Genomic DNA, 27,409 nt, shown 5'->3' on the forward strand with positions numbered 1-27,409 from the left:
TTTTAGAATGGGTGTGAGATTGCACATTTAAATGTGATCTGGGTTAAAGCTGCTATAAGACTGGTTCTATTATCCTGCCGACACATTCACTGGATTTGTGCTGGCATGGAGGAGGAGGGTGAAAGACTCCTTTTTGTGGGGCTCCCAGACTCCACCATCACGTTTATAATTGCACAACTCCCAGCAATACCAGTGGTCTCTTGTCCCTCTGCATAAGGAATGTCTTCCCGACTCTCTTCCTGCCACAGGATACATGCATTGTTTTCTGGCACTGTGTTGCTTTCTACCAGTTAACTCTACAATCACCACTGAAGAAGCCATACAGATGGAGGAAGTGGTTATACCCAATTAAAGTTTTGTGCTTGGCTCTGCTATATGCTTCCATTGCAATGTTAGCAAGTGAGGATGTTCTCAGACATGGCCACTAATCTCATTTCACTCATTTTTCTGACAGCTGGGGCCTGATCTTTCCAAAACATTGCGCCTTCTGAGTGCTGCTGGCAGGGACTGAATGGTTAAGAGAAAAGTCGCAATGCTCAAGCCCTGAGGGCATAAGAGAGAGGCTTTACAAGATGGTAGTGCATTTGCAAGTGGTTACATCTGGTCCAGTTTCTCTGGGGAGGAATATGAACACCTGCAGAGCTACAGAAGAGGTGACACATAGGAGCTAAGTCAGTGGGGTAGTTCTCTTTTGGTCACTATCTCACCCTTGAAGGAATTAACAGAGACTCTCAGCTGAGGGTCTCTGACTCAGCCATCTGATAATTTGGCCACAGCTATCTGATAACTCGGCCAAAGAATCCATTTTGCAAATCACATGTAAACAAGTGAGTGACCCAAACTGTTTTATGTGACTCATACTCTCTGAAAAGGCACTCTGTAAACAGCTTTTATGGCTAAAAGCTATTATAATCTGTCAATTACAGCATGCTACGCAATGGGGCACAAGTGTTCCACATTTTTGTCATTTGTCACACATTGCTATGGCTTGTGTCACACACTGGCAAAACTCTAAAGGTTGAGAAGTATGGTTGTGGTCTTGATAGTATGAGTGCGTAGCAGGCAGTCTCTTCATGAGAAAAGGTTTTGAAAAAGAGGAGGAAGATGCTGGGAACAGAATGAACCAGACACAAACACAAGGTAGGGATGAACAATTCTACAAAAGGATATCTGAGACATTGTGGATGACAAATGGTGGGAAACAACAAAGCCACAGAAAAGGCACGCCCCATGCTCCCCATGCAAGACTACAGTCTACTCTTTGAAGAAGGAGAATGTGGACAAACAAAGAAGAGTCCAGCAATAATCATACCAAACATAAGTGTGAACATATGAACACATGAACATAAAGGAGTAAATGACTTCAAAATCAGAAATGTTGAATTGGGGCACCAGATACGACACACATTTCAGATGCAGACCTGGCTTTTAGCAGTGTAACAACTTACTGCCATTGCTGCTGCATATCATTGCGGACCAAAATCTGACTGTCAGTTTGTGGAGGTTCTCAGCTGATATCAGATACATGCTGCTTGTACTTGCCCTTTCAGAGTTCAAACTCTAATGCAATTCATTGGAGATTCATAGGAGAGGCTAGCCCCACAGCAGGCCTTGTAATTTTCAAGGAAGGTTTTTCAGATAACCAGCTCCATGCTTCTTCTGGTAGAAGGACATTAACTAAATGAGCCTTGAGTGCATTTCTGTCTGCAACCTTTAAACTCTTACATTAAGAGCACTAGCACTAGCACTAGACAATAAAGGACTTCAGTTTTTAGAGTAGGTTTGTCGTGGAAGTTTGTAGCAAAAATTACCAGTCCGCTTGGGGCAGCTGAGAAGATAATTTGTTTGCCTCAGATCTACTTGTCATACTCAGCACAAGAAGGGTTGTTTTATTCCATGGACATGACTTTTTGAGCAACACAGGACATGCAAGTCTTGAGATGGTGAGGAGGAATTAGTGGGGAGCGAAAAAGATCCTGATGCTCTGTTTGGCAAACATTCTGTGTTTGGATCATGGTGTGTTTGTATGCATGTACACGTGCATATGAATACATGAAATTTTGCATAGGGCTGAGTGGAAAGCAATATTCTCAATTCATCAGCTTAGTGTCATTTGGAGGATGCCGGATGTTTATTACTGGGAATATAATAGTAATTTCCTGGGGGAAAAACTATTAGTGGAATAATTCCAAAAAGTTTAAAAGATTATCCAATGTGTTTCTGAAACATTCTAGAGGATTTTAAACATTTGCTTAAATCCACCAATAACGTATATGGGCCTGTTTATTTTTTATTCAGCCGAAGTGGATACTTTTTGGAACAAGAAAAAGTAAACCAGAAGTCTGGCCTGAAGAAAAAAAATAAATAATCTGTTAAAATCCAGATTCCTGAATTTGCCAAGATTTGAAGACTGCGTTCTCAATAAAAGGTTATACAGTTCATCTTGCCAATCCTAAGTGCTAAAAAGTCATGGCATGAATATTAAAATCTCACTAAAATGACACTCTAGGTTTTTCCTCTGGATTTTTGATCTTTAGCTGCCCAGATTTTCGAATTTATTTCTGCATTCATCACAATTAGAAATTATGATAAAATAGCAATACAGAGGAATGAAGTACAAATGCTTATACAGTATCAGAACTGAATAGGCTGATACTTTGTCAAGAAAGCTTTGAGTACTAAGAGCTTCGTGTCTGTATCTGAATGGGTATTACAAGTCATACTCCACTGCTTGTGTTTTAAGTGCTACATTGGTGGAATATATCACTTGGTTACTAGCAACTTCTAAGTCAGTTGTTCTGACAAACCATGCTTCTGAAGTGCTTTTTATTACAAAACTGATATTTCTAAAGAACTGTTATCATAATTAACGTTTGCAAAGCTTTAGTCAATAGTCATTAGTAATTTTTTGACAACAGCTGACCAAATCAGGGCCATGATCCAAGTAACAGCTGATACCATCTACATTGGTTGAATTCACAAAAGCAGGAGCTTTTGTTGACAATTTAGGTAAATAATGGCACAACAGATGCCACGGGGAAAATGTGCTACTGCAGTGAGAGCCCCATATCACCTCCCTTCTGCAAGCAGGAAGACAGTAGAAAGCAATGCTGGATTTAATTTTTGACAACAGCGAAATATTTATTGTGATGCAACAGACCAAGACTAGAGCTGCTGAAATAATTTTTTTCACTGGCAGTGCAACCTTTCTCTAATGCATGGGCAAATCTTCAGAGGGATTTATATACCTAAATAAGGTGGTTGACACCTAAGGAGACTTACTAAAAGGGTCAAACCTTACCCTGGAGTAAAACACATCCATTCTTCCTTGCCTGTCTACATCTTATACAGTTTTTGAGAGGAAAAATAGAGAGAAGAGCAAGGACATTTCATGCATTGTCTACAATTCCTTTTGTATAGGGTAATTTCTGTAACTTCATCCGCTACCAGTGGGTCCCAACAATTTGCCACAGAAGGAACATCCATCAACAACAGCCGAGCATCTCTCTTCCACACTTTTGAATGTCAGCCCCACTGCCATTCCCCTGGTGCCTTTCACTGCTCCTTGGGAGGAAGGTGGGAGGTAGAGGTGGGTATTGGATATGAATTTGTCCCAGGGGATGGGATTTCACACCTGAGTATAGAGGGGTTTATCTGATCTACTTCCATGCATGAGTTGCTGTGAGTCTGGAGTGGGAGCAATATGTGAACTTGCATAATCAAAGAAGGAAATAGCAATAATCCTGACTATGCCCACGTGGATTTTATATAACAGAACAAAGCCTGTGGTGTGAGGGGTTTTGCTCCTGTCCATTCATGTGAAGTCTGCCCTGATGTGTTCCTCATCTGGGGCAGGAGGGACAGGTTTTGAGCTTGGAGATGAGTCTGGTAGGGGGCAGGGAGGTTAGAGGAAGGAGGGACACAGTGGTCTTGGCAGAGAGCAGCTCTTACATTACACAGCATTAACTAAGGGCTGCCACACAAAATGAGCCAGCAGCTGCGACTTTGCTTTTGTAGGGCTTCTGCATATGGTTACAGCCCGTATGTAACCAGGAGGCACTGTTGTTTCAGCTATTGTGCTCTCCCTTCTCACATGACCATGTGGAGCAGTCACAAACTTTGTTATTAGCTGGGCAGCACAAGGGACATCCAACCTGCTTGGGAAATGGTTTGGTTTTGGCCAGACAATGGTGCTGGCACACACTGCTTCTGCTGAGGTTCAAACTTGTAGCTTTCTGCACTGCTGCTCTAAACTCCTCTGACCTTTGCCCAAAACAAAGCCAGGCCCTGCCACATCCATGAAGACAAAAGGGCGAACATGAAGAGATGCAGTGCTGAGAAAACAGACCCTTATTGCCCATGTTACCCAGAACAGTGTGCCTCTCAAAACACCACTAGTTCTGCCCCTACATTCAGGTCACGTTCAGCCCCTGTGGAAGCACATACATCATTTGTGGTACCTAAGTAGGTTGGTTGGTATGGAGTCCGGATGACTCCTGCCACAGGTACTACTGCACAATAAAATAGCTTTTTGTGATAATCCAGGCCCTGACTGGATTTCAGAACCCCTCCCAGTGGCTGCATGGTCCTGAGCTTGCAAGAGCTCTACTAGCACCAGGAAGATCCTGCACTGCAACAATGACATAGCAGGAGTTAGGCAGAGAAATGCATTTTATGAGAAGCAATTACAGAACTGAGTGTATTTGTGTGAGAGGAACTGAGTAAAACATTACTAGAAAAGATCTGGTAGAATTGCCATCCCTAAGATTGGCAACACCTTGGAACGGGGAGTGGGAGGCTGTACGAGAATCCTCATTTACTAGAGAGCTCCCTATTTGTCTCTGGAGATTTATGAACTTGGTAGCTTGCTCACTGTTAATGCCTTATGCTTCTGAGAAGCCCTTTTTTTGGGCAGAATAAATTATGGCTTCCCCCACCATGGCAAGAACAGGTTGTTATATAAATTCTCCAAAAGGACCTAACTGCACTATGAAAGATGAAACAGCATGGCATTTCTTTTAAAGCAAAAGTAAATCTAGTTGTGCTCTGGGTCTATGGTCTTTCTTTTAGAGAAAAAAAGTGAGATGAATAATAGATGGTCCCCTGGAAACATTGCTCCACCAGCTCCTAGCTGGAATCAGGCAATGCTAACTTACCAGGGTCTTTCAGGATTATTCTACTTAATCTCTGTGACAATATGGTAATTTTAGCCTAGTGAGAAGCCATTGCAACTCTCCCATTTCCCATGTAAAGACCTTGAATTTCTAAGTGAAAGGAGTCTTAGCCATGTCCCAAGGTAGTAAAGAGCCTTTAGCTTCCCTGTTGTTCTCTAAAAGTGTCAGATAACCAGGACATGATATAAGGCATTTTGAACAGGAGACAGTATACCACTAAAATGTTTCAGGATGCAAGAGACCTCCTAAAAAAAAAAGAAAAAAAACCCAACCACCTAGGATATAGAAAGTAGATGAGAATAGTTGGGAGATAGACAGTTAATCACAAGTACCAGCGAATGCAATAGGACAATAAACCTTGTTTACAACAGATGTTTTTGGTTTTGGGTTTTCAAATCTCTGAGAAAGTGGGAGAAGACAAAACCATAGCATATAAGGCCATCACCCACTGCATGCTGAATCCATGTTTCTCAGTTATCTTCCATATACTTAGATTTAATACCTGTAGAAGTCCATATGTGCCTCAGAGATCATCCCAACAAAGTAAAGGAGAACAGGTGCTTGATTGTTCCAGTGTGTTTGGTAAAAGCTTAGCTGTCAGGCCTAAAATTACAGCTTCATTAATCAGGCATTTACTCACACATGCACTCTATTGTAAGAGTAGCTGTGAGAAAATTAGGTATGTTTCCTCCTTAATGATCTTAACTCTTCTGACAGATCCACCCTCTGCCATATCCACCAACTCTCTGGAAAAATAAAAAATAGCCTACAGTGTGTTTGCTTTCTGCCCCAGTCTGAATGTGAAACAGGTGTATCACATGGCAGAATATCACTTTAGCTGCTGGTAGTTTGTGAGACAAAGAATTCTTTACAGTTTGGTGTCTAAGAGGTGTGCAGCATTTTTCCTCATGCCTTGTGGACTGCAGCACTACACAAACTATGCAACCTTGCTCAGTAACAGAAGATACTGAGAAATCTCAGAGATGTTGTTTCCCCACATTAGTTGACTACAGCTGACTACTCCTCTTATATTTATCAAAAAGTACTTGGGATGCAGGATGGATATAAGTTGTGCCTTGAGAAGGTGCGAAAGCCAGGAATATATGTAAAAGCACTAGCAGGTCCTGACCCCAAAAATTTAACTATGTTGACATTATCATTCTCTGAAGAAAAACTGGGACCTCCTCACAGCCTACAGTCCTGAAGAACAATCAACCAAGTATACAGCCCTGTACTGGTAGCTTAGCACCAGTCTTCACCTAAAGGGCAACAGCTGCTGTTTTACTGTTCAGATGTCTTCAGGTTATTGTGTGAAACCATCATCTTGCTCTAGAAATGCCTCCTCTGGAAGATTAATTAACGGCAAAGGGCTGTCACAAACAAGATCCTATGTGGCACATGGGGACTGGGGTTATGGGAGCATGATGTAAGGCTCTGTGCAACACTCCTTGGTCATGGAACAGCATCACTCTCCCCGTCTTGGGGCACCCCTTCAAACCAAGCATTCACTCCAGCTCTGCACAAGTGTCCATTCTGACTGTGGGTAGACCTGTACCAGCCACAAAATTTCCAAGTGGGAGCCCACACTGTTCATGCAGTTACACTCATAAACTGAACTGCAAGGGCAGTTTGAGAAAAGACAGATGGAAAAGGTTTGTTCATTCACTTGCACAGAAATTCCCAGAAAGTCAAGGACCACAACCTCATGTAGGCAGTACACAGACTTCATATGGTCCTCTCTGTGCAGAGAACCACAGGAGAAGAGGTTCACAAAGCAAAGTAGAATTTTGTCTCCTAACTCTAGAGCCATAAAAAAATTCCTTAACCTCTCCACCATCACTGATCAACATCAGTGATGCTCCAGTGAGCAGAGGCCTGCTGCCTTTTAGTTAACCTTTGATGTACTAAAAAGTTATGATCTATCTTGTTGCAGTGCACAAGGACCCTGTAGAGGTTTTTGTCCCTGCAGCAGGCATCATGTGCTTGCCTCTTCTTCGAGTGATTTCCCTGCAGTTTCAAGCTAGATGTTTTCCAGAAGAGATGTTTCATTTTCAAGTGGGATTTAAAGTGTTGTCATGGTGTCCTGTCCTAATCGTGAAGCAGCAGAGTAATTCGGACAATGGCTGAAAAAGTGTTTCAATTTTCTGTAAACAGCACTATAGCACACCTGAACTCAGATGTGAAGAGGATAGAGCTCCCTCAGTTATCCCAGAAAATGGTCACATGCTGAGTTTGGAACAGGGGATACCATCCCATGCAAACCTTCATTTGACCTCTCCTCTCAAATACAAGTCTGGCAGTGACCCAATCCCATGCATTTGTGCTCTGTACCAAGCTGTCTATCCGTAACAAACCCTATATTAACATTGGCATTTTCCACTCTGAAGCAACAGTATTAACCTATTTTGGAGCTGATTTCATGCAGGACACTGGGAATAAAGCACATCTAATGTAATCAATCTTGCATTTCTAGCTGAGGCAGTGCTTAGGTTGCTTTTTGCTAACAGCAGCATCTATACAGAACCGGTATATATCCCTGCTGCAGAGAAAAGCAAACTGGCAGGGGAAGAAAGGATTGTTCCTGGCATCATTTCCCCACCTACACAGCAGAAGACAGAGAGCTGTTTCAAACCAAGCAATTATCCTCAATTTATTATATTAATGACAATAGTGAAGGGCAAAGCTAAAAAATCTTTTTCTACAGGCCTGACAAGCAAGGAGGCAGTTTCTGCCAAAGAAATTGCACTTAGGCCTATGAGTGTCCCATGGGTATTCAGAGAGTGCTTATGTCCCTTCTTCTCCTGCCCGAAGGGTCATTCTTTTTTTGTGATGAGCTGGAGCTATCCTTGTGCTGTGTATCCATTGGATGCCTGCAACTTCCCTGGTCAGTGCTGAGGGACAGCAACCTGTCACCACCATAGTGGTGTGGTGGTGCACAGCAGGCCCTTCACAGCTCTTCTTTTTCCCACAGCTGTGTTTCTCTGTCTGGCAGAGTGTGGGCTCCTTCCTCCTCCAACACAAGAAGCAGAAGAAGGGACATAAGAGCCCTCATGGTGACTGTTGCCCAGGGAGAGATCCTCTGGCCAGTTACACAGCAGGTGATGGTGTGAAGGGCATCCCTGCAACCCTGCTTTGTGCACATCAAGGCTGCTAAATTTAATGGAGCTCCATGAGTGGCTGAAGAACTGATGCCTGAGCCCATGCTGTACAATGGACAGGCTGAAAAAACAGCCATTGGACCAGACAGTGCTCAATCAAATGATGATCTGATTTTGTGTATTTATGTACAAAAATTGAAACTAGCCAAGGTTGGAAAGAAGCTATCAATCTCTATTAAAAACAAACAAACAACAATCAATCAAACAAACAAACAAGCAAGCACCCAAAACCATAAACCAGACACAAACACAAACTAACAGGCCCTGCAGCTAGTTAAGGTCCAGCTAAAGCATGAATAACTATTCAACAACACTCAAAGCTCTCAACTTAGGGAAACATCATCACCAGACCTTGGTTAACTAATACTTTGTCAGTTGTCAAAGAAGTGCAACATTGCTTCTTTTTTTCCCCTGAAGGGAGCCATTAGCTAATAGTCTATTACATTCAATGACAATGACAGAAAAACAGTCTGACTTGAAATGTCAGGATCTTATTTTGTTTCCATTTATTTCATTCATTTTTAGCAATAAATGCCAGAAATGCATTTTAACAGTGAAGATATATTGTCTTCCTATGTATTTTAAGCAATATTTCTTTTCAGAAATTAAAAAAAAAAAAAAACCAGGAAAAGAAAACAATCTTGCTAAGAGAAGTATTCTGGAATGATTTTTACTTTGCTGTGTCTTTATACACATCCCTGTAAGTAAAACTACACTTACTACCCATTATTTGTGAATTTTCTACTCTTTCTTCCTGGATTTTCCTTAGTAGATGCTACCACTTAAAGGGAGCACAGCTGCCTCTCAATCTCTGGGACTTCATTCTTGGGTGCTGCCAGAGGTTTCCTCTCTTATACAGGGTAAATCACGGAGGCATCTGTAAGAGGAGCTGTTGGCACTCAGAGGCTATGAATTCATCCAAGCAAGGCAAAACATTTGTAAACTGTCACCTACAGTGTTATTATTGACTCATGGTGTGTAAAATGGGACTGGTGAGTGTATTTCCTTAGCTCTCTCCCAGACTTATATGGATATGAATGTCAGCTGCTGTCCAAACGTGTGTTGGGAGGTGTTAAATGGAAGATCACTCCATTCTGGTTCTCTCCATTTCATGCCATGCAAACTAGAGTCTCAGCTGATCCTGGAGCACCCTTTGCTGATGCCAACACTGATATTGCAAACCTCGTAGCACCAGCCCCATAAAGACTAACAGGGAAAAAAAAGTCATCATTACCCCTGCAACAACACCCTTCTCCACTTGAATGCCTGGATATTCCTACACATGCTGCCCTGACACTTTCAAAGGAGGTGATGTGCACCCACAGCACAGATTTGTGCAGTCCAGATTAGGAGTATCTCCCCTCATCTTTAAAGCTGAGCAGCCTCCAATCATTTCAGTCCTGTTCAGCATGCAGCTAGCTGAAAGGGCTGGCGTGCACTGCAGTGACATTTCCATCACAGTTGCCATTTTCACATCAGACTGAAGCCCATTAGCTGCTAAACTGGCTACTTCCTGGCGCTCAGCTGAAGGAAGCACTTTGTTGGGAATATAATCAATCTTACCACAAAACTCTGGCTGGTGCTCTCTCAGGTGATTAAACAGTCACATGAGAGAAAAATGACACAATTCAAGGCTTGCTCTTAACCGAGCTAGGACATGAAAAATGAAAAGTGTCACCATAGTACTTAAACTCCCTTACATCACCACCCCCAAAAAGGAGCCATGAAATGCAGCCCCTCTGAAATGGATGTATGCATAATTCAAAACATGAGCTGCCTGAAGGAGCAGAACTCTGGGTCCAAATCTGCTGAGAATTACAAGCAGCACAAGCTTGAAGGCCTCTCAAGCAATGAGAAGGGCAGATCATTAACAGTGTGAGAAAATGAAGCACAGGAAAGACTGAGGTTGAGATCACACATGGGAAATCGCAATTTGACAATTTTAAAAGCTCTCCTGACAAGTGAACATGCCCAGAAACTCTCATACTTGAACAAATATTGCTATTTCTATAGTCTACTATCACTTCATTTGTAGTCCTTCTGCTACACAGTCTTCTCACACTTTATGAATATTCACCCTACAGCACCTCCATGAGGATGCAATATAATGCTTTTTAAATAAGCAGAATCTAAAGCGGGTTAAGTGTTAGATTTCAAAGGATCATTCCAAGGTTTCAGATGATCATCCCAACATTTCTTTTATTTTTTACATTTAAGCCAGGAGAGGTTGAGCTGCAACTGGAAAAGTAGAGACCACTTCCCACCCTGAATTCAGCACAAGGTAAAACAAATGTCAGTGTAGCTGAACTGCCCACTAATTTTCAGGGAAAACTAGAGTCAGTGTGCAGGTAAAAAGTTGTTTCAAGTAATTGTTGTATGTAGAAGCAGGGCCTGGCAGCTCGGAAGATATCGGGATGTAACGGAAAGATAGTAACCCCCATCCTCTTTAGTATGGTAATGCCTCCTGCAATTAGCCAATAGCACCTAGCTGTGATGAAAGCAGATGGGAGTAACACAGTGGACCTAGGTTATAATATGTCAAATTCTCCAGCAATAAACGCCATTTTGCCATCCATCACATTGGTGTCTGTGTGCAGAGGGACTGAGTGGCCTGGGCATTGGCCACGGTGTCGTTCCTGAAACAGGGTGTTTGCCTTGCTTAAAAGGCAACAGTTGTAATCAAGAAGAAATCTTCACTGACCCAAAGTGACCAGAATTTGCTAAAGCTTTTCTCTTGATGAGATTGGGATATGAAACAATAACCTTAGGGTAGCAAGTTACTGTGATACAATTGGTGACATTACTGTGGTTGATGCAGGTTAGTTAACCCCCAAAGGAAAAATTTCTGCAGTTTAACATGTTTATCCTTAGAAGAACTGTGGTTAATTTTCAGCTTGGAAAATCTATTTTCAGCTCAGTCTTGCATGATGCAGATTTCCTTCACAGATCTGAACACTCCAAATTTTGTCTTATGTGACCTCTAATTACACAGAAGTCCTGATCAAGTTGTCTGATTTTTCTCTATTGAGTGATATTTTTAAGGTTTCCTTTGAAGGGGCAGTATTTACGTGACTTAACCAACATTTGCCAATAGTGCTTTTTGAACACTGTATCCAAATTTCTTCTAAGGCATAATTTTTGATTAATTATCAGAAAAAATTGCCATTATGTCATCATAATTTGTAAAACAGAGTATTGTGTAAAAAATAAAATATGACTTAAATGTAAGTTAACATCAGAAAGTAGTACTGGTATACCCATTTGTTAAAAATCAATGTGTATTAGCATCCTGAAAGTATCAGTAACATCTCTGAGAAAACATTACAGATAATCTGCAAAAGCAAAGCATAACCACATATTATTCCGCAACTTGGGGAAGCTGCTAGGTATGTTAGGGACAAGTAAATTTAGACTCTTCTTTGAATCCTGGCACATTGACATACAATACTCTGTGGATCTCAGTCCCTGTTCAAGAAACATCAGAATATTTTTCTGTTTTCTTTGTCTTCAGCCCCCTCCCCTGCCAGCTTCTGCCCAGCTAAGTGGCTTTTGTGAACTGGTACTTCCTCTGATTCACAGCTAGCAAATCTGCTTCCTGGGCTTGTAGCAGTTATCTGAATACACTTACGGAACATGTCTTTTTAATCCTTCCTCCAAATTTGGAGAAGGAAAATCTGCACACATTAAGCAACCTATTTAGCAATAATTAGGAAAATTACAGGGTTGCTTGAAAAGCTACTTATATGAGAGGCATCTATTAATCTCTACAGTATGGCAAATTCAAATGCTCAGAGATAGCAAACAACAGAAAGCTTGCTAGTCATGTTCTTAAACATTCATATGTTGAAATCCCATTTTGGTGGCTTTACTGGCCAGATGCCATTTTATAAACCAAAAGGAGAATTTTAAGGTGTCTTTCTGTTTTTGTTAACTAATTTTGAATCAAAGGTCTGTGTTCTAATGCATTCATTGGCCTTTTAATCCAGAAACACAGCCTTTCTTTGCTCACAAAGAGAATGCATTCACAGTTGTATGTACCAAAATTTATGTAGCTGAAGGAATTTGCAAGATTGTTAATGATGACATTAAAAATCTATTAACATTATACTAAATCAACACCTTAAAAAGAAGGGTAAGCTGACAAACCTCCATGAGGCAAAGGCTGGGGTGCACTGAGGGGTTTTGAACAAAGTGATGGGAGGGAATTCAATAACAGAGGCACTTTGCAGTGTCTGCAGGACAAGCAGAGCAACTCCAGCCACTGGGGTGGATAGAGAAAGCAGGGTGTGAAGGGCAATTCATTGGATCTCTCCATCAACAAAAAGTACGCACTCAGCATGGCCAGATGACAAGATGCTCTGATAGGTCTTACAGGGCTACAGACCTGAGAACCTTTATACCAGTGAAAATTCAGGCCATTTAATTCAATCTGAAATACTAAATTAATTATCCAGGTTAATTTAATAGAGGGAAAAGCCCAAGTTTATCTTCTCAAGATGCTGTTCTAGTAGCCTTACCCTAGCTTCCACTTACCTCATCAGAAGATTCAAGTAATCTTTTATGAACTCGGAGATTTTTTTTTGCATAAGAGAAAGACTTTTGAATGAGCTTGATACTCCTTTTTTCTACTTTGATCTGTCTAATCACATGCATTAATTGACTGTTAAAAATCGTAATATTCAAACATCTTTCAGGAATTCCACAGAAATACTGAACTATGTCACAAATCATGCTTAAGATCATAGCTTCATATACTCCCCCCAGTGCCACGTGACTACCAGCCCAGTATTGATTTCCTTTCATCTCAAAAACTGAGACGATATTCATTGCCAAAATAAAAAGCTGTCTGAGTTATGAGAATGCACTGCCAGCAAATTCCAGGATGAACCAGACATATAAAAAAGTGGGGGAGGGAGTAGGGAAAATATATGTGGAAAAGCTGAATATACTCTCGCGAGAAGGTATATGTTGAAATAAGGCTTTTATAGCCAAACAATACACGACCAAATATAATAGATGGGTGCTGCAATACTACTGATCTTGTCCAGAACTGAATGGACCTTGCCTCTGGTTAACTTAGGGAAGCCTTGAGTGATGACCAGTCATGTCCCACTGAATTTGTTCCTGCACATTCTTCCTTCAGCTAAAATCTCTTCTTTTGTCTCAGTGACTAAGACTCTACTGTGGATGGGGGAAAAGGATGAGACAGGTCAGGGTGTAAATAAGCAGAGCTCACATTATCTCGAAAGAATGCATTTCTCCCTTGCTGCTCCCCAACTTCCAAACAATGGTCGTGCTCCAGCTCCTGAGTTTCATGCATACCTCCTACTGTGTCTGGTACTGAAAGATCAAGATGTGATTCACAGTGCTCACTCTCCAGGAAACTGGTCTCCTTTCAGAGTAAACTGTAAAGATAGCCAGTGTGCCTAATATAAAACAGTCCACAAAAGACAGGGCCTGCTCCTCTCTGTGGTCTGCCTGGGGAATGAGAGGGCAGAAGCCTTTGTTAGAAGATACTTTAAACCTATCTATCCATCTCCAAACTACACACCATGATTCAGTCCTTGATTTTATGTGGCTTGAACATGTCCTGAAACACAAAGACTCCTGTTGTTGCTTAACTTAGCACCGTGTTACAGTAACCCAGCTTTGAGTCCAAACAGATCTGAATCCCTCAAAGAAAACAATTCTCTTCCCTTAGTCAGAGAAAGTATGTTCTCCTAATTCCAGCCCACCCTAGGTGAAACAGGCATTTTCTTTTGAAAATTCTTTTACCACCTGCCATGGCATTTTTCAGGTCTGTCTCTCCTTTCCTGAAAGAGAGACAGCGCAATCTCTGCCCAGGTACTGTCTGCAGCAGATTGGCATCACATGTGCTCTCCCTGAACCAGCTGCCTCATTGCATTGCTATTGATTCTGAGTTGGATTTCTGCAGCAAATCTATTGCACTTCCATTAGCAAGACTGCAAATGATGAAAATGCTCATTTATATCATCCCAGCTCTGCACCACAATTAACCTGCTACTTAGCCTCCAGCAAGCCAAATTGTGCTTTCTCATCTGGTGCAGAGAAAGTTCCCCAAGGTTTCTCTGTAACCAGAAGTTAGGCACAGCAAATCTGAGGCAGGCTGCTGTGTGCTTTATTTGCAGTGCATTAACAGGAAATCAAACAGTATAATTAGTGCAAAAAATACAAAAGATAATTTTAGTCCTCTGCAGTGGAAATACAAACCTTTAATTTTGTAATTGCATCAATTATTAATCAGTTTTGCTTAGAAACTTTTGATGCAGAACAGTCATAAATGTTATTTTTAAATAAAGACATAAAAAATGGCCATATACTTTGTATATCTATGGTATTCTCTATACTCACATATGCACCTGTATATAGATGAGGAGGGAAAACATTCAAATGGCTCCATGTTGCACAAATACATTACTTACTCTCAGGGAAGTTTACAAAGCAAAATGAAGCTTTAGAAAAGAAATACAAGTGCAGACCACTGTTTTGTACTGAGAAATTCAGACTGTTATTAAGAAAAAACACTCCAAGAAATACTGCTGTTTCTCCACCATGTTCTGTGTACGATGAATAGTGCATGAAATGAAAACCACACCCATAAGGAAAATTTGAAAGCCATGAATTTGGGATGCTTGTCCAAGAGAAGGAAACCCAGGACCAATCCTTACAGTTTGCTGCATATTAAATAGAAGAACTGTCTCCATGCAATCAATGAATGCTAAAAAGGGGAATGGTAGAGATACTGAAAGAAACAAAACAACAAATTTGTCTGAGCAAACTGTGTTTGCTGAGGACATTTTAAAGACAGTGTGAACTAACCAGACTGGGGAGGAAAGTCTCAGTTACTGCTTTAGAAGGCTTAATGGACCTGAACTTCCTAAAAATTGCTGCATCTTATGCATCTCACCCCATCTGTCCCCCTGAGTGCTCCTGTCACAAGTATATACCTCTAGGAGCCGTCGTGACCTTTGGAACAGCAGAGCAATACAGACTGGCTGCATCAGTACAGTGGCACTTGCTTTATTGTTGCTTGTTAATGGAGGCCCAGTTGTGTCTCCTGGGCCTACTGAGATCAGCATCCTTTACTACACTCCTGATTTAGGCTCAAAACTTGTCTGGTATCTTAACTGAGATTAATTGTAGCTTCCCTGTGACAAGATGTTGTTAATTCACAGGACACATGAAAGGAAAGTCATGGCTTTCAAAATTACTCCTCATATTGAGTAGTAGATATTTAACTTAGAAACTGAATTGCAAGGGTAGTCTCCCTGTAGACTCATGTGGAAAGAGAGTGACTCCTGTTAGAGTCACTCTGGGAATCGCCTGGGGAAAGTCTCTCCCTTAATGCTGGATATGCAGCTGAAGGCTAACTAGCTTCTTAATGCAGGCACTTAAGTCAGGTATCTAAAGCTAATCAAATCCAGTACTGTGACAGAAATGGACCAGCATGAGCTTTAAGTTGCTCTCCTCTTGTATCTTCAAGTTTTGGGGAAAATCATTCTCTCCTGTGTCACTGCCATGTAGAGCAACAGTGAACACAGAAAAGGCTGAAGTAGAGCCTGTACTGTATCATCTCCTTTCCCCTCCCCAAAGTGCAGTCGCCTGCTGCTCTCTGAGACATCCCTGACCTTGACATGTTCAGAAGTTACCAAGCATGGACTCAACCCTATGGCGTTGTGGTAGGGATTTGAAACACATGGGTATTTCAACACACATATTTCTGCATGGGTCAGAATTAGACTCTTTCAAGAATAAGAAAAAAAATTGCATGAAGATGCTATGAACAAACCCTCTGTCCTTAAATTGAAGTTAGAGGGCTGCAGCACCTTTAAGTGGATGGAGAGGCTCCCTCTAGACTGTCATCACGCTAAAGTATAGACCTTCCCAAATCATTGTAAACAGGAGAAACAATATCAAATGCAGAGCTGAGAAAGGATGAGTGGAAGTGAAAGAGGCAGGGAAAAAAATGTAAGAAATATTTACGGTATGATATAAGGTACAGTACAATTTTTATGCAATTTTCCCCATCTATATCTCTAAAAAGATATAAGAAATTTAGACATTGTGCCTCAACACAAGACTGGTCTCGCTCCTTTTATTATACCATGCCTTTATCAATACAGAAATATTCCTTTACTTTTGACTTACTTTTTGTATTTTAATATTATTTTTCCCTTGCTGAAAGAGAAAGGAAAGGTGAATGCTTTAAAGCATTGCCATAATTAGGGAACTTGTTACTCTTGGAGTAGAGCTTGTCAAAGCAGGAGGGGAACTGAGACTATTTCCAAGGTAAACAGCCACTACCAGACCTCAGAAGCAATTTTAAACTTTTTTCCACTGAGGATGAGAAAGCAGCATCCTTTGCTAACACTGACCCAGCGCACCTGAAATGGAAGCAGAAATCAGAAACCTGAGAGGGGAGTTGTCCCAGTCAGAGGTGGCTGACAGTACAGTAGAACCCTTTTTCCACTTTGCCACATTTTCTAGGTGAGGGCCAGCATGAGTGAGATAAAAAGGAGTCCTGCTTGCCTCCCAAGGGACAGGCACAGGTCCATTGCTGTAGGGAGATGAAGACACGCCTGTTGATCATCTGCTGGCCACCAGCATGGCATGTGTGCAGCTGGCCCCTCAGCGAATGGTACCTGAGCTGGCCAGGGAAGCCAAAAGTGAAATGGATGCAGAGGCTGTGTAGATGTGCCACGGGGCATGTGCATCCTCCAGCCCCTGCTCTCTGATGGGCCTTTAGCTCTGCTCCACACCATAAAAAACATGCTGTGGTCTGTCTCCTGCCCCGTCTCTTGTGTGCCCAGTGGCACTTCACGAAGTCAACAGAATTGTGGTCCCAAAGCCAAGGCCTGCTTGGCTAGCCTGCCAAGCCCTGCAGTGCACTGAACCAAAGCACAGGAGTGCTGCACTGCTTTGACAGAGCTGCCACCCCAGAAAGGCAAGCTCCACATGGGCCTTTCTGGGTGTTTTGTGGAGAAATCTTCTTAAGTGGAAAGAGGAGGCTGTAGGAAGACCTTTAAAGAGGGGTATGGTTGGTTTGCCGATATATAAAAGCTATTATTACAGAAATACAGATTTTGCAGTACTACAGAGCTGAATCTCTAACCAGCCTGGATAAAGGGTGAAATTGTATTTAAAGATGATAGTGATAGAAAAAGTGAAATTTAGCTCCTGAACTGAGTTAGCATTATTACAATCTGCATGTCTTCTCAGAGGGAGTGAGATTGTAGGTTAGGATGCATTATTATATCCTGCTTGTAATAATATCCTCTCTGGCATAATTATGCTAAGATTGACAAGCTCCCTAAATATGGGAAAGCTTTAATACATTCACCTTTCCTTCCTCTTTCAGCAAAGGAAAAGTTATATTAAAATACAAAAGGTAAGCTAAACAGAAAGATATATTTCTGTATAAAAGGCATAGATATAGATTCTGATAAAGGGCAATAAATAACAAAAGGAGCAAGACCAGTCTTGAATCTAATACACCAGACACAATTATCAGGATTGTCTCTCTTCTGCTTTCTCTTCCAGGCTCCAGGAGAAAGAAGAATCAATTAGCCCTCTGCAGACTATGACCTTGACGGATACAGCTTTAAGGGGGATTATGCTGAGTAAGACAGAAAAGAGAGGAGAAAAGGATTTGGAAACTCTTGGAAAGGATAGGTTCAGAAACAGTACATCAAGCACAGAATATGAAATGTGAAATTTTTCTTTATTATTTAATTCTATTTTTATTTCTATTTTTTATTTCTGTAGTGGAAAAAAAAATTCAGCACACAAAGGACTTTCTGGGGACATGTTACCTCACTCTGCCTGAAAAGTAAAAAAGGACATTGAAAGGCAAAAGAAGGGACAATCCAATTTGCAGATGCTACTTTTCAAGCCATGTCACTGAGAATTTTATAGCAGTCAAAGGCATTAAAAAAAAGAGTTAGCACTGATGCAATCTGTCAACCTCTCCAACAAATCTTGCTCTACATAAAACACAATGATGTGTTTGAAATGCAGCTGTTTCAAAAACCCCAAGACAGTGCTTTAAGAGCTGTCCAAAAAAGTTCTTTTCATGCCTCTTGGAATTCTTAGGCAGACCTTCTGCAGTGTATTTTTCCAGCTAGATTTTCTTATTTTTCTTTGCAGAGAATCAGAGATGCTTGCCACAGTCAGAATTATGTGCCACAGTTAGAATAAATTCTGTCTACACAGCATTCTCCCCCAGAGCAAACCAAACTTGATCTGCTATCAGTTCTCCCTCTCCTTTCAGTCTGTATCTATGGAAGTCTACAATGCTTTTAAACACGTTTATCTTTAAAAAAATACAGTAAAAATAAACAAAAAACCTAAAACCCAAAAACTCCTACACACACAAAACCCCCAAATCAAAATAAAAAACCCCCTGTCAACTCAACCACCTAACTTCTGGACTACCATTTATTTCCCAGATGTGAGCAGATCTGAATGCAGATAATGGCTTTTCGTCAGTGACAGCTCCAAAGAATCTTTTCTGTGACCCCTCTGCCTCTTCCTTTACTTCAGAGATGAAGTTAGCAAGCATGTTATTGATAAAGTTTTGTCACATATGTGGAAATTCAAGAGGGATTCTTGAGGCAATTATGACTGAATAGCAGTCTCTGGTCATTTTATGAAGCAAAATGTGTTAAAAAGTCATGTAATTAATGTCAGAATATTTGCACTAAAAAAAAGATTTTATGCATCAGCGAGATTTAAAAGAAAAGCTCACTTAGTATAGTTCTATTTTAATTGCAAAGGTGGTTAATTCAAGTAATACCACAGACAAAGCCCCCTGTCATTTAATGGTACAGCAGTATTTCTCTATTAGACTGTTTCCATCTGACAAATTACTTTTAATCTGAAGGATGGTTGTCACCCATTATCTAAGCAAAAAGCAGCAGGGTTTCTACAGGAATACTCAGAACTTTCTTTCATTGATTCTGGAGCTGCTGTTCAAGATTGACTCTCAGCTGAAAGGACCTTCTCTGAAATCACTGTAGTTATGCTCATTTTCACTGGCATGTGTTTGGCCTAAAATGTGAGAGCTAAGCCAAAAACCGCATATCTATCTATACTAAGTCCAGCCCCAGTGGGGCTAAAATTAGAAGTGAACTTCTGGTGACTTCAGAGCTCCAGGGTGAGGTCCAGTATGTGCCATCTTCAATGTGGCCAACCTGCAGTATTATAGGGAAGGCATGATGGAGAATAAATGACGTGGGGTTCTGCGAGGAAATTTGTGAGAAATGCAATTTTTCACTCTGATCACTGCAGCTTTCCACAGGAAACCTGAGCCGTGTGCTCTCAGCAGAAGAGTGATGCCTTCTCTTTTACTAGAGTTATGCAGCTTTACACAGCTCAGGAATTGCTGGCTTGATCTGCTTTGAATTTGATAGGTTAAAATAATGAATGTCAAAGAAATGACACTTCAGCAATGCAGTATTTTGATGCTTTATGATAACTACTGAGAAAATAATGCAGATACCTTTTTTGTTTGTTTTTATGATGAGCAAAGACTAATTTGGAAATTGACTCTTTCTACATCGGCAAGAATGCTTTCCTGAAATGCCCCACAAAAGGCAGTAAAGCAATACATGAGAAACAAGTTAAACAAAGAACAGCTCCTAGAGATGGGGAAGGACACAGAGAAATGTATGCTTTGCTCTTATGAGAAAGGTAAAGATCATAAGCTAGATGCTAAGTTAATAGTTCCCGGTTTCTAACTTCAAACCTGCTGTCACTTTTTCTCACTGTTCTGAGAGTTTCATGAGGATTATAGGGATATTTGCCAGCCACAGACTTCAGGAAGGATGTACCAGAAGTGCTCTGCAGGCAAGGCAAAGAACACACATGGAAGATCCAGCACAGGAGACAAAGCCAATTTATAAGGAAAATACACCATGTGGTATGACTATCAGATAAACCCTTGAAGCAAATCACATACTTCCCTACAAGTGGATGCAGAGATAAACGGTGGTACTAGCCCTTTACACACATCCCAGATAAAGTCCTTCTATACAGAGCTTAGTTCTGAGGACTCCAGATGCAATTCTCAGAAGGCAAACCATACTATACCCGTCTTAGCACACTTAAGCTTTGCAAGTCAATCACATGCCCTCCTTGTAGGTAGTCCCAGAACAGTTAAGTGCCTTTTTTTCTCTCTTTTTTTTTTTTTTTTTTTTTTTTTTTTTTCTTTTTTTGTGGAAGGGAAAAAAACCAAAGAAACACATAGCTTTTACTTACAAAGTTTTGGAGCAGTTTGGAGATTGGTTTCTGTTGCTTGTGCCTGAGACGCTGTGGTAGGCTCCAGGGCGGGTGGTGACAGCGAAGGCGCGGCAGAGGACAACAACCCAACATCTAGGATGCGGTTATATAGAGAAGGCTGGAGGAACGGTTTGGAGGGTACAAGTGAGCTGTCACTGTGCACTGTCACTTCAGCCTTGCTCTTGGGGCTAGGTACGAGGAAGGGTGAGGCATACACCTCCGAAGGCACCCAGGCAGACAGAGCTGTAGGATCCACAGCACTCTTTGGGTCTTGTCCTATCCTCCCAGGGTCAAGGTGGGTAGGAGAGTCATACTCAAAAATCTTGTCCACAAAGACCCACTTGAGGCCAGCAATGCAGAGGCAAAGGCTAAGCAGGCAAGCCAAGATAGGGGCGATGCAGATCTTTTCAGAGTTGAGGCAGCCCTTCAGTCGCTCTGCCTCCAGGCACGCACAGCAGGTTGCGGCAAGGCCTGCTATCCCCTGGACCCTCCTGTCCTCTCTTTGGGTCCCCGGCATGTTCTCCTCATCCGGGAGCCCGTTGAGGGACACATCAGGGCTCAGCTGTGCTGAGGGGCTGGGGAAAGTGTCGGCAGCTACTTCAGACATGTTTAAGCATCAGCTCTCAAACAGCTCACCTCCAAAAGGCCTTAACTCTATCACAGTCCATTACTGTGAGACACAGACAAAAAGAGACGGTAGTAATAGTCACAGTGCTCTGCAAAAATCACAGAGTGGGAGTCAATAAAAGGTCGAAGCTCAGCAACATCATCCAAACTGGGAGAGGGGTAATGCACAGGAAAAATTAGATCCCCCCAGTTCCTGTGCCCCCAAGCCCTCTGTCACTGTCTCTGCTTCTCTGAAGTGAGAATAGCTTTGCAATTACTGAGCTCCTGTTTGCTAGCCACTTTTATAATTCCTTAAACACCTCTCAAGCAGTTCCAGCTCTTCTGCAGGGGGAAGAAACATTCCCCCAAAAGCAAGCACAACAAAACAAAACAGGGGGAAGGAGGGTGATGAGATAAGGAAAACCACGAACACTGAACAAACTAACCAGATTAAGTAAACCAGTAGCCCAGAGCGAAAGGCAAGACTCTCACCTTGAGCATCTGAGGCTGGTATCTGCTTAGACGAGGAAAACAATTGTCATGCGGTAGAAGGAGCAAAAGCAAAATCTCTAACAACAGCGGCAGCGGCAGAAGTGACAGTAGCAGCAGCATCCTGTCGTGTTACAGCGGCGGCTGAAAGAGGCTGAATCATTACAGAGCAGCAGGTGCTCGCTGTCTGAGCATCACTGCAAACAATATCATTACAGAGAGGTTTGAAAGCAAGAGCGATGCCAAGACGGTGGTAACTCCCTTTATCTCCCCTCCCTCTTTGTCCTCCTTGAGCGCTCATTCACTTTCCTCCGTTCCCCCCCGCCCCGCTTCCCCAGCCCCCTCGCAGCCTGTTTCCCTGATGTACAGACTCGCTCCTTCCTCCCCTACCCCACCCCCCACACTCTGCAGGGCTGCTCTGAGTGAAATCAGTACACCCAGCAACGCAGGACTGTCAGTGACTTCCTATTTTATCCAATTAGGAGGAATAAAGGCCATCAAATCAAAGGGAGGGAGCGGACAGGAGTTGCGCACCCACCCACTCCCTCTCTCCAGGCAAAGCGTGGCCAGAGGCGGCGGCGGCCATCGATGGCAAAGTCCTCCGGCAAGGACCGGGTGTCAGTGGGAGCTCTTTGGGTTGGACTGGGCTCGCTTAGTCTGATATTTGATCTCTCCCGGGGGGAAGACCTCTTTCCAGAACAGTTTCTCCCTGCCTGACACCTAGAGACAGCTTTTCTTTCCAAGCTTCCGAGTAAGTTTTGTTTCCTGGGAACAGGGCTGGAATGCCTCTTAGATCAAGCAGAGGAAATAAAAAACCCAAATCCATTCCCACCTCTGATAAATTTTCATTCAAGTTATTGAAACAGATCAAGTTATTAAAAATGCTTTTTTAAAAATTCCATTTTCCAACCTCATTTCCAAACCCTTTTCCAAACCCAAAAACCCCAGACTTCACACTAAAGTCAGTTCCTGAATGCACTTTTCAAGAGCTCACATGTTGCTAGAATCTATCCTCACACACCTTAGACTAAAAAAAAAAAAAAAAAGTAAACAATTCATTATTTAGTATTAATTGAAGGCTTACACTTTGTTTTAAATTTGGCTGCCATTTCTCACCTTTACTAGTACATAGCACTACCATTTCCACCAGAACAGTAATAATACAGAGATCAATCAACAGTCCGGTTAACATAATGAAAGCGAGACTAGAATCAGATCTATTCCCAGTCTCTTGTCTCTCACAGAAAAGTACACCTGTGTAACAATAAAGATGAAAGATAAAGAAAGGCAAGGGGCTTATAACACAATTTCCAGTTCCTTGAACTTAATGAAAGCATTTGCTTTGAAATTTTGCTGGGGAGAATCCCCCTTTCTTCTTAGTATAAATGGCTGCAGGATGCATAAGGAAACAAAGAATCAAGTGCTACAAATTGCTCCACACTAATTTTTGATGGTGTCTTATCTAGGCACATGAAAGGTAAATTTCTGGTAGTGTCAAAAGAGGCATCTGGCTCTATCCATGCTCTCACTGCCTCCAACTCCACTCCCATCTTACCCCTTCCTTCCATGGGAACATTAGTAAAATTTGCATGAAAAAGATTTATCAAAATCTCAATGAATTCCACAGTGTTTTTACAGACTGTCATCTCAAGGACTAATTGATGTGTCTGATCACAAAGCTTCCTCTGAGGCTGTAGTAGCCAGCTGAAGTAATCACAATGCTACTACAGTCAAGTGCTTGGAGCATTTACCTTAAAGCAAAGCCAGTGATAACACTCCCTGAAAAAATGTAAAAAGATAAATCATCTTGCAATCTAGCCTACATTACCACTGAAGTGTCTGGTCCTTGGGTTAATGACGTGATCAGCAACCTCAGACAGAATGAACAGCTTGCACTGCATATTTACATACATGGCTTCTCTTATTACAAAGCACATGTTCTCTTTTGCTGGTAATATCCTGCATCAGTGCAGCCTCTCTGGAGTATCTCAAAACCTATTTCAAACAGTAGTAACAACACAACCTCTGCAGAAAGTGTAACAGAACAGCAGCATTGCTGTGACAGGTGTGGTGGTCTGTTTCTAGAGAAAGGATGTACCTTTTATTTGATTAACTGATAAATCTGGGAAAACTAAACATACTTTTGCCCAAGTTGTTCCTCAGGTGTGAAGCTACAGCATCACTCTTCAAAGTGGAGTGCAAATTGAGAACCAGCTGGGAATATTCTACTCATTGCACAGTTTAAATACTACAGCATCTGAGCACTTAAATGACTTTCCTTCTTTATCCATGTCTGATTTTTCAACCTTCCTATTTCAAGTTAGAGAATTTTCCCTGCTGACACTTCTCTGAGCCTATGTTTAATCCACAGTCGTGTTCACATCTTTCCTTCACTGGTCTTCCTGGCAAACTGCCTGTATTCAATCTCCAGTAATCTTTGTGACCCTCCATCCTATCTACACTCATCTGCTCTCCTTTAAAACATGTTCCTGCTTCGCTCACATCTTCCTGGTACTGTGCTGAACGTGGAGATCTTGCACCTTCCTTACAAGGGCTGCCACGAAGTTAAACCGAACACTCAAACCCCTGCATGGGGGGCACATGCAGGGGCTCCTCTGCATGTGGGGACATCGCCCTCTTTCTCACCCTGCTGCCGCAGGGGCCGCCAGCTCGCACGGACCGGGCACTTCCAAACGGCTCAGCGGGCTAAACTGAGGCTGGACAGCATCTCTCCGTGCCTTTTTCTCCTCCACCGTCAGGCCCAGCCCGCCCGCAGCAGCTCCTCCCGGCAGGCAGGCAGGCAGGGAGGCAGGCAGAGCCGCACACCCCCGCCGGCTCCGCGGCCGCAGCGTGCCCGTGGTCCCTGGCTCCCGGCCAGGCTGCAGTGCCCTCCTCCGCTGCGGGTCCCTTCCCCCGCCGCACCTCCAGCCCTGGCGCGCAGCCTGCCTGCCTCAGCATCACGCAGCCGGCTCTGCCCAGACCTCCTCCTCCTCCTCCTGCCGCCCTTCGCAGGGAAGCCTGCAGAGCTGCTCCAGCCCCACAGCTCCGCGGGGGCTGGGGGGCCTGCGGCGAGGGGAGCGGAGCGGCAGCCGGCACGCTGCCCCCGCCTTCGGGGTGCCTGCCTGGCGGCTCCCGCTATTCCCCGCCAAGGAGGGCGAAAGGAGGTGCTGAATCATCGGCCAGCCAGCTTCCTCGGCCCCGCTCCACAGGTGGCCCAAGCCAGGGCCAGAACACAGCCTGCCTGCCACGCTGCAATCCTATACCTCGCGGGCCGGTTCCTCCCGGGACCTTTTGGATCAAAATGAAACCCCGTGCTCGCTACCGCGTCGGGGTGGGTACGGGAGCACATTACTTTCTGAGTCTGCTCTCGAGGCTGCAGTAAAAGCTGATTGATGATGGTCTCTCATTTTCGGTCTGAAGATAAAAGTATTAACTGAAGGTAAAGTTTGCTGTCTTTGGGGGTCCTTTGTGTTCCCCTTGCCCCCAAAGCAATGCATAAAAGCTTCATCCTGCAGCTGCAGGCTTGAGCTTTTTACATCTGTGTAGCGACATGCTAGCAGTGGCATGCTGTGCTTAAACATGGACTCTGCCCAGGCTGAAGGAGTGGCTGGGAAAAGTCAGAAGTTGGCTCACTGGAAGGGAGGCTCTGGAAGAAATCATGTGGGAGCATGACCTTGAAGGTAGCAAAGTTTTACCGGGGTAGCCCATTGGTGGTAAATACAGCAGGATAAGGAAGGAAATTACTTTCCCGTTTGCAACAAGGTTAGCTTCTGTGCAAAGATTTATTCCTGATTCCCACGTAGCTTGGGTCTCTTTGGCTTACAGGAAAATGAAGTTTGAGTCTACGCTAATGAAATTAATCTAGACTGAGATTTGACTCCTGCCAAATAACAGGTTGAAACTAAGAGCCTTAGAAAACTGTAATTTTATTTCACAGAGTGTTTTTGCAAAGAATCAAGTGAGGTTTTTTTGCAAAGTTTCACTCCCAAAGGCTCAAGGAAATAACATAAAACACCAGTTTTATAGGTGCTAAAAAGGAGGTGGACTTCATATTAGCAAAATTCAGAGTACCATTTTCTCTGGCCAGCCACAAAGATGTGAACAGATGTATGATTACAACCAACATCATCCTGCAAACTAGAGCACAAGTACCATTTAACTCAGCTGACCCTTCAGTCATACTGTATATAAGTAATAATAATAAGACCCAAACCAGCTGAAAATTCTGGAAAATAGGCTTGGTGAGTCATTCTCATGGAAGCCATTGGATTTCAGATATCTACCTCCTTTAGTCCCCAAAAGGTTCCTTAAGAATTATCTACTGTCTTGAAACTGCTGGGACATTAGGAAATTAAAATGCCTCTTCACAAGTGGTTATTCATGGCTCTGCTGTATGACAGCTGAAGAAAGAATACTCAGAGGACCATACATCAATGCAGGACAAGTGATCTGCACCCCCTTCCCCAGGTGACCACTTTCCTTTAAGAACTTGCCCATTCTTCAGTAGGAAGCAACCAGGAACTTGCAGCACCAACTGCTCCATCATGTGTTTGATTGCGCCCCTTTTTTTACTATATATTGAGAAATTAAAAGCACTGTAACCAAGAATCTAAGAAAAAAAAAGTGCGTGTTCATTAAGAGATTGATGAAGATAAAAGGATCACTTTTTATTGACTGCACTTTCTTCAAATTAAATAAGTGCACTATATAAAGATGGAGGAGTGACCCAAAGCAAGTGATCAGGTCCAATGGGCGACATCACTGCCAGCAGTCACGGTGTGGGAAGAGTGGGCCATCACACGTGGTACAAAATCATTTATTCATCCTTTCAGTGTTTCACCAATCTCCCTTCCATAATCCATCTCCCTTGGACTGATGCCAGCATTCTTTGAGTCCTTCCAAAAGGCCTTACTAGGAACCTCATTTCTCAGCTCAAATGTCACAAGGAGAAAAGATCATTTTGCTTCTGTATTGGTCCTGTCACTGGAACTCCAAATGTTAAAGTGACACAAAGCTGTCACTTGCACACATACATCCTAATTTTCACCTGATGTAAAGCAAACATAACATAGATGATTGTGCTGTTTTTACACTCTGCCCATTTCCGTCACCTTCTTCCCTTTATTTGTTTTAAACCCTCTGCCCATTTTCAGCCATATGTGAGTGAGGAGATGAAACATCAAGCCTCTAAGAAAAGGCAAGAAAAGATGAAATAATAAAAATAAGCACATATTCAGGCATAGACTTGAGGCAAAATATGTCAGTGTCAGCAGAATCATTAGTAGGCTTAATTTAGTTGGTATAAAGGATTGCTGCGGGAAGACCCCTTACTCTCAGGCAACACAGAAGATGGAGACATGAAGAAAATGTTCTAACCCTTTGTGTACCCTCAAGCCAAACCAGCTATATTGGTGTGTCAGAAGCAGGTCTTCACACTAGTATGTTTCTTGGAAATGTCTGAAGAACAGTACACAAAGAGCAATGATTCTGAAAACATCTGGGAGAGCTCACGTTGCCTCTGTAGCAGTATTTTCTGTATTGGCATGACATGTATACATTTACACCAAGCATTTACACTCTCTAAGTCCAATAGCTGTGTCTCGCAGAAACAGTAATTTGAAAAAAACAATACAACTACAATGGCTGTTCTAAGAAAAGTATATACTTTAAATAGCTACAGCC

General features: G+C 42.5%; 2 protein-coding genes across 6 annotated transcripts in view; both read right to left on the minus strand.

Moving 5' to 3' along the window:
* Nucleotides 1-27,409, minus strand: part of NRG1 (neuregulin 1) — a 176,566-nt gene that overhangs the window by 77,411 nt on the left and 71,746 nt on the right. Inside the window, exon 1 of one of the 5 annotated variants that reach the window (XM_058827559.1) lies at nucleotides 20,612-21,810. The exons of the other annotated variants lie outside the window; for them this stretch is intronic. Coding sequence (XP_058683542.1) covers nucleotides 20,612-21,239 — 628 coding nt within the window. The 5' untranslated portion in view covers nucleotides 21,240-21,810. Of the gene's footprint in view, nucleotides 1-20,611; nucleotides 21,811-27,409 lie in introns of those variants that run through there. 5 annotated transcript variants of the gene reach the window in all.
* On the minus strand, nucleotides 21,689-21,850 carry LOC131573529 (uncharacterized). Its single transcript, XM_058827563.1, has one exon. It carries the CDS (start codon nucleotides 21,848-21,850, stop codon nucleotides 21,689-21,691), a length of 162 nt encoding a protein of 53 aa, XP_058683546.1.

This window comes from Poecile atricapillus, chromosome Z (assembly GCF_030490865.1).
Source record: "Poecile atricapillus isolate bPoeAtr1 chromosome Z, bPoeAtr1.hap1, whole genome shotgun sequence".
NCBI classification, from domain to species: Eukaryota; Metazoa; Chordata; class Aves; order Passeriformes; family Paridae; genus Poecile; species Poecile atricapillus.

Coding starts and splice junctions, on each gene's coding strand:
- LOC131573529 (XM_058827563.1), bottom strand. CDS start 21,850: ATGCTGCTGCTACTGTCACTTCTGCCGCTGCCGCTGTTGTTAGAGATT.